A 13,922-nucleotide genomic window follows, 5' to 3' on the forward strand; every position below is an offset into this window, starting at 1 on the left:
AACGTATAGTAACTGTAGCACAAATTGTAGATGTAGAGCACAACCAGTAATTACTGGCGTAATAAAGACCTCAGCATTATCACATTAGCAGTAGGTATAAAACAAATCCTGCATAAACCTCAGGGGCATAAATACATTATGCATAAGCACCATAGCATCACATTAGGCATCACAAGCTTAAACACCCTAGGAAATAAATTGGCATAAAAACAGTGTGCCCCAATCAGAGGCACAATGCACTGAACCTGGCCCCAGGCCAACTGGCCTCTCACAGGGGCTCAAATGCCCAATGTCCGGAATGTTCGGGCTAGATGCGCATGCAGCAAAAGTAAAGTGCGCAGATGCCCAATCCTAAACGTGGCAGCTGCCCACTAAGTGCTGGGCAGCTGAGAAAAATGAGCACATGCATCTAGGTGCCCCCTGAACCCCTCTCTGGGACTCTGAAATGACCCCAAAACTGCCCAAGAATTTGCTGTTGTCTACCTCTGCGGTCCAGCAGGGAAAAAATAGGTACCTCGGGGGCTTCAGGAGTCCACATTTGGACTCTCAAACTGGAATGGCCCCAATTCCCACTGGGACTTCTAATGACAAGGTGCCCCCAAAAGAAATCAGCACAGGCACCACTGTGCTTGGGGGAGCCCCACTCGGGGGACTCCTGGAAACAATTGCCCCCAATGTTGGAGTCCCGCTTTGGGACTCAGAAGGAAATCTTGGCCCCATGTTGGAGTGGCCCGCTACGGCGTGTCCGCTCATGGAATTAAAAAAAGAAAACCTTCAATGTGCCTTGACCGGCACCCACGATATCCCTGCAGTTCAGCCCCAACTCACCGGAACTGCTGGGGACTCTCCTCGTCTCCTGTGGCGGGCTGCTCCAGGTCTTCTACTCCGGCACCGCGGGGCTCTCTCGCACTCCTGGGAGCCCCGCTTCGGCGGAGACCACACGCAGGGCTCACACCACGGCTGCGGGAGCCCTGTCTTCACGACGCCTCTCAGTTCCCGGTGTCCTGGCCACATTCAGCGTGGGGTGGGCTCCCGCCTGGATTCTTCTTCCGGCTCCACACCATGCGGGGCTCTTCCCCTCACACCGGGACCTCCTGGGAGGCGGGGTAGGCTCCCGTCCTCCCTTCCTCACTGGCAACTTCCTCTCTTCATCACGCGGCCCCGCCTACGACCAGGCAGGGCCGCCTGGCTTCCGGGTTGCGACAGTAGTGGCCCGGCAACGTTTTCGCAACTCCTGGACTGCGGCGGTGATTCTTGATCCAGCACTGTGGAGTGGGCTCCCGCCTTGGAAAGAAGTATAGAAGCGAGGTGAAGGCAGCAAATATGCGGGTTGGTCACCCCCGAAGCGCACACTGCGGGGTGGGCACCCGCTCTTAGTAATTAATCCCAAAGGCGGCAAAAACGCGGGGTGGGCACTGGCTTGTTAGCGAAAATTGGCACAAAAATGCACGGTGGGCACTTGCTTTCAGGAATTGGCAAATGTGGGGGAATTCCTACACTTGGGATCCTCTGCCCACGATGTGCAACTCTGAGCTGCAAAGCCCACGCGCTCCTCAGGATAGCAAAGCGCTCTTCAGAAATAAAAAATAAAGCGCCCAAAATAAAGCGATGGTGTGGTTGGCACACTTCTGTCTGACCTAGCCAAGAGGGCTAGGTCTGACAGAAGTGTCTGTGCATCAGGATTGGAGGGTATTCACTGTGAATATTAAAATCACCTAATAGTAGAAAATTGCTGCCTGCAGTCACGTATTAATTTGGTAAGTTGTAATGAGAATTCAGCTAAAGGTCCTGCCGGTTGATAGACTAGGGCCCCCTTCCAGCTAACTTGGGAGGAGAAGTCTATCCGCAAGACCAGGACTTCCATAATGGCATTGCAGTGTGGTAACTTTAATGCTGTCTTTGTGCACAATAGCAATTCCACTCCCATCTTTAATTGTCTGTCCAATCTAATACACGTTAGCCTTCGGGTATAGCTAACGCAATGGAGGGAACAGAATGGGGCTTAAGCCAGGTTTCGGTCAGAAACCCCAGCTCAGGCTGCGCTGAAGATAGTAGATCCCAAACCTCAATGGAATGCTTAGGCAGGGATCGGATATTACATAGCAGACTTTTCCATCCCTCCCAATTCTTATCTGGGGATATGCCTATAGCATGGTCAGGAGAGGTGGCAGGTTCAGGGGTAGGGGGAGCAACATTGGGGGGAAGACAATAAAGTACAGTGTGAATCAGTGTCGTCTCAGCAAAGTTGCCCTGATACCAACAAGCTCGGCAAGAGAAGGGGCCTTCTGGAATTGGCCAGGGTCTAGAATAAGACCAACGGGGAGTAGGGCCCTGTTTAGAGATAAATTGACCAGGGTCCCTGACTCCAGGTGATGTCCAGGCACGGATGGGAGCATACGGACTTGCCTTTGGCATGCCAGCTGCGCACGTCTGCTGCATGACAAGAAAGACATGCTGTATAAGTAGGCGGTCAGCAGTAGCGCGCTAACCCCCCCAACAAGCCGGAAGTGGTGTTTGAAGAACCGCCTGCCCCCTTAACAATAATCGAGAAACCCATGGTGGAACGGGGTGCAGGTAGGAACACCTTCAAGGGCTACAAGAAGTTTTAAACTACCAAAGAGGTACGTGAACTCCTTTTTAAGTGCAAAGTGGCAAAGAGATAAGTGCAAAGTGAGAGGCAAAATGAGTGTTTTAAAACATTTGAACAAGCTTTTTTAAAAACATAAAAATTGCTATACATGCTTAAACAGTTAAAAACTAATTAGCACAGATAGAGGATATCAGAATGTAACCAGGGTCTGTGCGTGTCTGCTGTGCGACAAGAAGGACATGCTGTTTAAATAGGCGGTGAGCACAAGCGCGCTAACCGCCCTGCTCCGACCCTCAAGAAGCCGTAAGTAGTGTTTGAAGGACCACCGGCACCCTCCACAACAATCAGGAAACCCGTGGCGGACCTGGGTGCAGGTGGGAACACCTTCAAGCGATACGAGAAGCTTTAAAGTACCAAGGAGGTACGTGAACTCCTTTTTAAGTGCAAAGTGGCAAAGAGATAAGTGCAGGCAAAGCAAGCGTTTTTAAACATTAGAACAAGCATTTTAAAAACATTAAGATCGCTATACACGCTAAAACAGTTAAAAACTAGTTAGCAAAGATAGAGGATCTCAGCAAGTAACCAGGGTCTGTGAACACCCACTAGTAATGGTCCAATTGAGTCTGGCATTCTTCATCCCTCTGTCACTAGTCCTCCTAGTTCCTAGGTTGTGGGTCACCCTGGTTAATGTAGGCCTTGTTACCCAGGTCTTGGTCTTCCTGTCACTGATCCTGCTCTCCAATGGACTCCCAGTTCTGGTCTTCCTTGGTTTGTCTACTTGAGTCAGCTAATTTTGGCCCTGGTTGTCCTCGTCCCTCTGGTCCTAGTCAGTGCACTCAGGCCCTAGTGCAGCAGTTTCATTTGTATCCTAGAGAAGGTATCTTGACACCCCTCGAAGCTCCGCCAGCCTTCTTGAATCCCACGGTGTCTCCAACGTCATTCTACCCATACAGCCCAGTTTCAGCATCGCACATTTCCAGGCTCTGATCATCAAGGTGGTCTGCTCCAGGAATGTCACCAACCTCCCTGTATCGTAAAGCCATCTTGGGACATCATCAGCATTAAGTGAGATGACAGCCTCCCAATCACCATACCAGCATAGGCCCCACATCAACACATCCCGCCAAAACCAGCTTGTCAGCGCCTCTATTACCACCGTGAACATTAGCAGCGAAAGAGGGCAACCTTGTTGGGTCCCCATCCCGATATCAACCACTGTAAATATTGTGTGAAAGTCTGAGTTATAACTACCAGCGGTTCTGTCAGGTCCACGTGCTGTGTGAGGACTGCCCCAATCCATTTTTGGCATGCTTCCATTTTAGTCAACCACGCCAGTATCTTTCTCGCCTTGTACCCAATCTCATAATGTCTACTTTGTCTTGACCTGTATAATGCCCTCACCTCCTGGTGGACTATACTTCTGTATTCCTCCCTCAGGCAGGCTAGTGTCCATGTTTGCCCCATTTCCGGCCGTGCTGCATAAGCGGCCTCCCCCTCCGTCATCTCCTGCTCCAATTCCTCCACCATGCGTAGTCTCTCTCGCTTTTTCCCTGCCACATACTCTACCATATGGCTATCGCCACAGTCTCATAGACCTCCCATAGTACTAAACCTGAGTTCACCAAGCCATCATTCTCTTAATATAACCTGCTAGTCATCTCCACAAGAGTGCACCTGGTATACCAGTCAGTCAGCTCCCAATGGTCCAGGTGCCAACCAGGTCTGGTTCGAGTTCGGGGCGTCGATAATTCTGCGGAGATTGGGAAATGGTTCAAAAACCCCCTTGGCAGGTAGCACATGTTTCTATATCTGTGACATTGCGTCCCCCAGCACCAGGAAATAATCAAGCTACGCAAATGAGTGGTATACATTGGCTGCCTGGGAGAACTGTTTATCCCCTGGGTGTGTGGCCTGCCATAGGTCCTCCAGTCCCATGGCCCCCAAAGAAGAGCAGAGCAGAGGTGTGAATTGTTTCTGGGTCTCCCCCCCTTGTTCACCATGCGATATATCGCTCCATTTAGTTTCAAATTGAGGACCTCCCAATCACCTCCATTGCCTCTGGACATTCAGTAATTCATTTTCCCTATCCCTCTAAGCCCTGTCCCTGTAGATTTGAAGGCAGATACGAGGAGGCCATAATCAGAGTCTCCCCATTTCAGATACCCCCCACAGCCACCCAACAACCCAAAGGATCTGCTCATGTTATTGTAACTTGAAAGGGGGTAGATCTCTGGACCAGAATTCCCACCCCCCTGACTCCAGCACATTAGCCCAAATGAGGCAAAGTCTTGTACCTTCTCCTTCCTAGAAAGTCACAATGGGAACGCTATAAGTATGTTTCCTGCAACAGAATCAAATCCAGGGAGTGCCGCATCAAGGGGTAGAGGACCTTCCTGCTCCTCAGTTTATTCCCCAACCCATTCATGTTCCATGAAAGGACCCGCCCAACCCTGTCTAGCCACCTGGGTACTTCACTACCAGCTTCAACCACCGCGGCTCCTGTCAACTGTCCCCCCTCACCACCCTCACTTTTGCCTTGTGCCGTAAGTATACAACTACTGGCTTCCCCTGCGCTCGAGGCACCTGTTGCCCTCCCAACTTTATGTTTTGCTTGCTATTGTCTCTAACACGTACGAGGAGGGGCCTTATGTGCTCAGCCAGCTGGTTTGGCTCAAATCGAACTCCATTTTCCTGATCACGGGCCACCTGCCCTCTCCCGGACACAGTCCATCCTTTAGCATCCCTGGCAGGGGCACCTAAGACAATCTTGTCAGCCATCATGGGATGACCCTGGAAGGTCCGATTCCTCTGTGCCCACTTTTTACTGCATCAATTTCCATAAAGACGTGTCGATATCACTGCCTAGGAGTTCTCACCAGTTCCTGGAAGGCTGCAATATGCCCTGCTGCAGCTCTGTTATCACCTTCTCCCTTTCCGTCTGTTCCTCAACTTTGGTGGGTGTTGCCCTGGGTCTCTTACGTGGACACCGCCGTAACTGCTTGGTTTGTCGATCAAGAACTGGTAAAATCTACGGTCCTGTAGCATCAGATGCCCCTGCCATTCTAATCAGTTCCAAACATCTTTCCCCTCAGTAAAGAAGTGAGTAGCACTATTAGCAGTGACTCTGAGGCAAGCCGGAAACAGCAGGGCATATTTGAGGTTAAGGTGCTGCAAGTGCCTTTTGACTGGCAGGAAAGTTTCCTGCTGGCGCTGAACCAGCGTGGTGTAGTCCAGATTAATGCTCACTGGGCTATTCTCATTCCTCAAAGGCATGTGAGAGCAAATCAGTTGCAAAATCTTGTCTTGATCTCTGAAGTTGAGCAAGTGAGCCACAATAGGACTAGGCGCACCCAGGGACCTCCCCAGAACCTTGTGTGCCCTTTCCACGGAGACCCATGTCAGCACCTCATCCCCCAGTACCTCTGAGGCCAGCCACTGCTCCACAAACAGCTCTGGCTGGGTTCCTCTGCCATCTCTGACACTCCCACCAATCATACATTGTTAAGATGGTAGAGACCCTCGGGACCCTTCGCTTTAGCTGACAAGACCTCCAATTTCTGCTGAAAATGAGACAATCTAGCCTCGTGGGCCGCCAAACCTGACTGCAGCTCAGCTGTGGTCTATTCTGATCACTGGTCAAATTGTACATCATCTCTACTTCTTAATTCATGGCCGGCTAAACAGCAGAGATTATGTACTAATTTGCCGGCCACTGGTAAGTAGCAGATATTTTGTACTATTTAGCGGGTGGTTGGGTAAATAGACTCTACCTCAGTGACCTCAAAATCTTACCTATTAGCATAACAAAATTCTAATGTCCCACCAAACATCTCAGGCCATAAGAGCTGCCATTGGTTAGGGCCTTATTACGACTATGGCAGGTCCGTTGGACTGCAGTAGTCGTGGTGGCAGACTATTGACGGCCAGACTGGTGGTTCACCTGCATATTCTGACTACGCCGGTCAGACCGCCACAGAACCACTGCTGCCAACAGGTATCAGCTATCCCTGTCAGTCTTGCAACAGTGTGAGGCTGGTATTAAGCTCCAGCATTCACTGCCGTGAGACGCCAGATGAGCCATTGCCTTCTGTTGCCCTGAATTTTCAGACGCAGCCAACACCACGCGAGCAGTCCTACTTAGAACCGCGATCAGCACTCGATCAAAATTACTTCGAAGTGCCGCCAGCCACGCATTCCTGCCTGGCCACCTTCGCTGTACCCATCAACAACCCTGTCCTGATGAGGATCCCGACTAAAGGGGATCGAAACGCCGTCGACCACACAGCCTGAATCATATGACGCATCCCGCGCTTAAAGCTCCCACAAGGAATAATTGTTCTTCCAAGTGACTGTAACTTGTGTTGTGGAGTTTTACCTGAAGTATATACTTTGTTTAATGCGTCGTCTATGCTGTTTTTAAAGCACTTGCACACTCACCTCACTAAACTGTATATAGCACCTTGCATCAAGTGCCACCGGGTTGTTATAAGATCTGATCTTTACAGTGCTGTTCCTAACTGTAATTTCATATGAAAGAAAAATTTGTTTTCTTGGTGAATAATACCACTTTTTCCTGAATCATTTGACTCCTTGTTTCTGTTCTTTGTAATGCCCATGGCATACACAATTGAAACTGTCTCTACATGATACCAGTTGGGAATTGTTTTTGTCTACATGATACACCCATCCCAACGTGGTATATGGGTTTTCTCCTGTCATTCCTATAACTGGTATTAAGCCAAGCATATTACTACTTTCCTCACAACAGTCTTCATGATGATGAACCTGCCATGAAAAGTATGGTGGTGAGCAAAAAAAGGGGGCCCTGCAGGGCCCCCCGTTGACTCTGCACCATAGGGTGCCTGGAGGGGGACACAAATTGTGTCCTCCGTATGCATGCACCCCAGTTACTGAAGGGCATAGACTTGGCTGCCCATGCCCTGCAGACACTGTCTTTGACGCTCCTATTACAGCACCTTTTTCAAAGGTGGCACTGTGGGACTGTCAAACTACTGCCCACCAGAGACTTTAAAAGTTGTACTCTGGTGGGCGCTTTAGTTTGGCGGTCTAGGAGCAGGGCAGCGGTGTGGCGGCCCACTCTGAGACTGCCACAGTCAAAATAAGGCCCATATAACTGAATGTCCTACTTTCATCCATCTGTAAAAAGAGCATGCAGCTCTCTGTGTTCAAAGGTAAAACCTGGACCTGTCGTCACCTAATGATGATATATAGACCGCATATTCTGACCTAATTTACCAAATGGATACATAGACATCTTGATAAACATAACATGCCCCAGAAGACTGGGTATGGTAGCTCAGGGAACTAATGCAGCCACTGCATTTTGACCCCATGGTCACAAGGACATGCGTAGCACAGGCCACTACAGACCCTCTGGTGCAGGGACTCCACCTTGAAAGGGTCCCTTTGAGCCCAGGCCTGTGAGTGTCTGTGAGATGTGTGAGTCTGAAGGGGAGGGCCCATTATGTTTTGTTACTCCAATGGTTGCAAATGTCAATCCTGGCAGTACCCCTCAGCCTTTCTTCCGTCCAAGGTTGACACTATTGCGTTGAGTAGCAAGAAACATCTGTTATTCAGCGCCAGACAGTCAATGAGCGACTGTTCACATTACAAATACATTTGTTGTGCTATAAGTATGAAGAGGTAGATAACTGTGGGCCCCTGCCTAATTTGGCAGGTTTCATAGCATCTCTGGAGAGTAGGAAATGCTGAGCTGAAAACCAAGAGCTGTGCTGAGAGTCACTGATTGTCGCTGGAATCCTGTTATTGACTGTTCTCTTGATTGAGCTTTGAGGAAGGGAAGAATGCACAAGGATGCCTAAGTGCTGGAAACAGGGACGGGCTGACCTTCTATTCCACGGTGCATTTCACCAGTGGGGTGGAGCCGGTGGAGGCCGGTTTTGGAAGCCCAGGGCTGTTCCTGATGCCTCTCACTTTCTCCAGACACCCAAGCTTAATAGCAGCAGACATGGGAGGGCTTCCAGAGAGACAGAAAGACAGGGAAGGAAGGGAACAGTGCTTAATTTGAGCTTGGGTTGCTAGAGGGGCCCGCCAGCACTCAGTTATGGGGACAAACACTTATTTTTCTGCATTAGATATTTACTGAGTGCAGGAGGGGAAAAACTGGAGGATGAGAAGATGGGAAAATGGCCTTAAAGGGAGAAAGCAGGAACCTGCAAGAGTGAGATAAATTGGCAGCGAGTGGCTGATAGTGGATTAAAGAGGCCTGAGGTGGATTAAACACTACGCAGTCTTGGTATTCAGTTCACCAACATTTAAAAGCACCAGCAATGGGCTTCTGAGCAGAGCTTTGGGCACCAGCAATCATTATTTTACGAATTAAACACAGGATGGGGAAGGTAGAGAGAAAGCAATCAGAGAGGGGAAAGAGAGAAAGACGGGAAGGAGAGGTAGAAAGAGTGAGAGATAATGGATGGATGGATGAAAAAGAGAGATTACATGAGGAGACGAAGGGAACAGAACTAGTTTGAGCATTTTTGACAACACTGCTTTTGGTTCCCCAGTCTGCCTGAAGACAGCCTTGAGTGCATTAGTTCATAGTTACATGTGCATGAAAGTGAACAGAGTTTTGGAAGTAGGTCTTTCCAATAGGAGGGTTTGGGAAAGAATTACAAAGAAAGCTAATATAGGATCTGTTTTTCAGGATCAATTGTAGGGTAAAGAAAGACTTGGAACTGCGTCCACCGCAATTGTTGCCCCTGTGATTGGGGAGGCGGTGCAAAGTATTACTTTGCCTGGGGCATCAAAAATCTGTCTACCTATCCTGATGACTGAACGACTTTCTTTCTTATTGCAGCTTCCAGATGCAGGCCTGTGTACAAAAGATACAGACTGTTTCCAAGGGGAGTCCAGTCGACAAGGAAATGGTAACCTCAACTTGTCAAGACCCTTGCATTCCCAATCATTCCAAATATAAATATATCTTTGATATTCAACAAGATAATAAAGAAAATGTATTTTCATTTTACGTAGATTGCCAGATGGGTCGTTTAATTTTTTGTTTGCTATTTTTTTTGTATGTGCTGTTTTGAGTATTCTTTGCAAATTGCTCAATCTATCCCCAGTACACCAGGATTTATACAATCCTACCCTCCTTCCCCCAATACTCAGATATCCCTCCTTTTAGCATATTTCATGAGTTAGCACTAGTTTGTAGTGTGAGAAAGTGAGTTACTGGTTGAGGGTGGAGACACCTTACTGAAACAGCAACCAAAGTCCTTGTAAGGGTGAGGCACGATCAAACCGCTAATTAACCTGTGCTCAGCCCTTTGGAATCTTTTCACAGAGCAGTCAGGCTTAGCAGCAATGCATAAAGTATGAATGCAGCACTTCAAATAGTAATAAAGTTAAAATACAGCACAAAAAAAATCCCACATCAATTTAGATAAATGGAACAAAATGTTATAACTAAAACAAAACCAAAACAACATAACATCCAATCAGTAGAACCGTAGCTAAGAATTCTTAAAGAATTTAAGTGAAAATAGCGCCAAAAAGCCCAAAGTGCCACTCGCAGTTGTCTGGTCCGGCGAGATACGGAATAAGCCACAAGTTCAGGTTGACCGCAATCGAGTGCGGGTCAGATGCAGGGACCAATTTGCCCTGCTGAAAATGTAGTCATTGCAAAGAATTTCGTTCACAGTGGTGGGGGATGCAAGGAGCAGAGAAGCTCTGCAGATGGTTGTCAATGTAGTGCAAAGATTAGGCCGGGCATCGCGGACAGTCGTTGTAACGCAAGGATACCCTTGTTGCGAACAGTCAGGCCGCTGCTTTGCAGTGGCACTCTCTCTGAGCGGTCAATTCTGTAGCACGGACGGTAGAGCTGACAGAACTTCCCATTGACAAGCTATGCGAGTAACAAGGTTTTGGCACCAATGGGCCTGTTTGCAGTCATGAAGAGCCCACAATCTTAAATGGAGCCTCTCTGAGGTCACAGCAAGGGCCCAGGACCTGAGTGGCACCACTTAGGATTCAGAAGCTTGCTCCAGCTCGACATGGGCACTGCTGCAGATGGTTGTGTGCCTGTTATGTCTCTGTGGTTCTGAACTGGAGGCCAGCAGGCTTCCCTTAGAGTCACTCTGGGAGTCCTGGGTTGAGTTATGGGTCCAAATCCCTCTGGCTCAAGCTGGAGAAAGAGGGCAGCAATCCAGAAAGGTAGCAGACCAGTAAGATGGTGATTTCGAAGGGCAGATTTCCAGCAGAGTGGCAGTCATTACAGCAACAAAGCAGGTCTTCTTCTAGGCAGAGTCTCCACAGGTCCAGAAGTGTACTGAATTGTTTGTGTTGGAGCTTCAATATTTATACTTGATGCTTTCTTTGAAGTGGTAGAGGTTTCTATAGCTTTCCCTTGAGGTCCACAGGCTTACTCCCTTTCCTGTCCTAGCACTGCATGAACTACAGGAGGTATGTAGCCCTTTGTGTAGAGGCAGGGCACAACCTGTTCAAGTGTAATTCGGACCGTGCTCAGCTCTGCCTTCTCATCCTGCCAGTGATGGCCCATCCAGGCACACTTAAGCTGTCTATTTTGTGTGGCTGTCTAGGAGGAATACACTAAGCACAACTGCCAAATACACCCAGTCATGTGAACCAGAAACATGCTGCAGGCACTCAATGGCTAAGGCAGGAAAATACCAATGCTTTAAAATTGCCATTTTCAAAATGCGCCTTTACCATATGGTAGGGTTTTTCATTACAATTCCAGTGACACCAAACATGAGCTAGCTACATTGTCCCTTTTGGAAATTACAGCTTATATATTAAATATAATAAGGTAACTCCAATGTTATTCTATGGTAGATGTTGAACTTGCAGCAGAGAAATGTGAATTTAAGAGTTTGTCACTACCAGAACACGTAAAACAAAAATGTGAATGTCCAACTTTTTAAATACATTTCACCCTACCCTCTGAGTTGTTTAGGACCTACCCTAAGTGGTGACCCATATGTATTAAAAAGAATAGTTTGACATGATAAAAAGTTGTTTTTGCTAGGTTGAGATGGCAGTTTAAAACTACACACACAGGCTGCAATGGCAGGTCTGATACATGTTTTAAGGGCTACTTAAGTGGGTGGCACAACCAGTGCTACAGGCCTCTAGTGCCATTTAATGTTGAAGGCCCCAGGCACAGATAGTGCAACGTTACTAGGGAACCTATAAGTCAATTAAATATGCTAATTTGGTAGGTGATAATTTTACCATGTTTTAAGGTGAGAGCACAAGCAATTTAGCACTGGTTATCGGTGGTAAAGTGTGCAGATCCTAAAAGCCAGCAAAAACAAAGTCAGCAAAACAGGAGGATTGAAGGCAAAAAGATTGGGGAGAACTATGCCGAGGATGCCAGGTCTAACATAAAGTGGATTGAAAAGAAAGGTAAGAATGACAGATTTGTGATTTCTACAAGAAGCATCACAGAAATGGTTTTACGTGAGAATATAGGACCAAATGTACTAACTTTTCATGTAGTGCCGCACAGCAACCAAAGCTATTCCTCTCACCCGACTGGCTCACTTCAGGCTGCTTCTCATCACACACTCCCTTGCCCCATAGTGCAAGGAGGAGCGTGTGATGTCTAGCATAGGATTTCTACTTGAAGTGTACCCTTCCAGGAGAAAAGTATATTTCTAGACATCGCTTAAAACCTTTCCAGATTTGTTTGTATGCTTTACTTTACCGCACACATGTAAAGTTGAAAACGTTTGGAGAAATGAAAATGTTTGTCCCACAATGGACCGTCCTCAGGTGTAATTTTTGTGTGAAAAGGCCCGACTACCTTTTTTAGCAGATAGGGCTATGCATCAAAACCCATGGTTAGTTGAATGGGAATGCCCATGTACTACTCCTGGGACACCTCTTTGATTCTTTGATGAAAAGTATCACAACGCAGGTGTAACCTCATGTAACTTTAGGGCTACTTTCCAGCGTCAAAAAAGTTTTTCACTGTAAAGCAATCCCAATTCTTTACTTTGCACCAGTTTGTGGAACGTTTGAGACACAAACCCTGCATAAAATGTTAGTAAAACTGGTCCATAGACTGCAAACATATTTTGCAAAAACATAGATACCAAACTATAGAAAGTAGCTTAGATCGGCACATCAGGACCCTTCTAAAATGGTGGTCAACCCAACAGAGGCCGTAGGTCTTTGTGCAAAGCTCCATCATGGATTCTCGATCTCAGATGGTCTGCCTCTAGTGGGATCTTATTACACTATGCTTCGAGCCACAACCTTGTGTAGAATTCACTTGAAATAATGCTATGAGTGTGGGTGCGCTCCAAACCGAACAGGCAGCTTGTCTTCAAATAAAAAACGAATGAAGGTTGCACTACAGATGTTATGAATCATCTTTTTCCCCCCGTGTTTTAGGGAGGTAATCATTGGTATTTCTTTTTATAGCTTTTTTATGACACAAGGAAGAAAGTAAAATACTGTTTTAAACACTGATGTGATGCATTAGAAGAAACGCTCCACAATTCGCTCCTTATGGATGTGAAACACGTGTTGGGTGTCGAATTGCCAGAAGGTTTCAAGGAGTGGGTTTTGCAAGCTTATTTGAGGGGATTCGTATGTTCGTACTGACAGCAAATTCAGCCTATACCTGGAAAGCTGGACGGGTGCAATCTGCAAACATTTGCTTAAATATGACTAGAACATGTAAAGCTGGGAAATAAACCGATAACTTTTAACTGATGTTGATAGACTGAGGTGGTTAAGAAAGAAGGGGCTTGATTCACACCAGTTAGAGTCCTCACTGTGTTCGGAAGCTCGGGTATATGATGGAGACATCGCCTCCACCAGGGTATGGGACTCCTGTTTTGTGGTCCTGCCCGGTCATAAATGGGACTGGCATCACTGCCCAGATGAGAGAGGACACAATGTATAGGCATTTTGTATAGCGCACTACTTACCCGTAGGGTCCCAAGGCGCTTCGACCGCTGCGAAACCCTTCCTGGCTTCCCTGAGAGATGGTCCCTTAATGGGTATCTCCAGGGTGAGACCAGGCATCCCCGGCAGTCTGGTGGGGCCGTTAGTGAAGATGAGGCAAGCTAATGCCCAGAGTTGCCGAGTGTGATCGCTGATCAGAGTGGGCACCGAGGCGAGAGAATTATCGAGTCCGCTGACCCTGGTCCAGAAACCTGCCGCGCCGGGAATCGAACCCTGGTCCCGGGCCATCCTCTGCTCTCGGGTCTGCCGCCTCTAACCAGTGAGCCACAGGGAGTGACCTTCCCTGTAGACCCAGCACTGATCCTCCGAGGGCTCCCCCGGGAGGAGGATATATACCCTCAACACAGCC

General features: G+C 47.8%; 1 protein-coding gene across 2 annotated transcripts in view; it reads left to right on the forward strand.

Annotated features, from left to right (window-relative positions):
• P2RX1 (purinergic receptor P2X 1) overlaps positions 1–13,922 on the forward strand; it is a 574,124-nt gene that overhangs the window by 331,904 nt on the left and 228,298 nt on the right. For both annotated transcript variants that reach the window (XM_086954809.1, XM_086954810.1), the window contains exon 4: positions 9,429–9,498. In XM_086954809.1, coding sequence (XP_086810935.1) covers positions 9,429–9,498 — 70 coding nt within the window. The remainder of the gene's footprint in view (positions 1–9,428; positions 9,499–13,922) is intronic.

Source organism: Lissotriton vulgaris, chromosome 2_1 (genome assembly GCF_964263255.1).
Source record: "Lissotriton vulgaris chromosome 2_1, aLisVul1.2, whole genome shotgun sequence".
Classification (NCBI taxonomy): Eukaryota; Metazoa; Chordata; class Amphibia; order Caudata; family Salamandridae; genus Lissotriton; species Lissotriton vulgaris.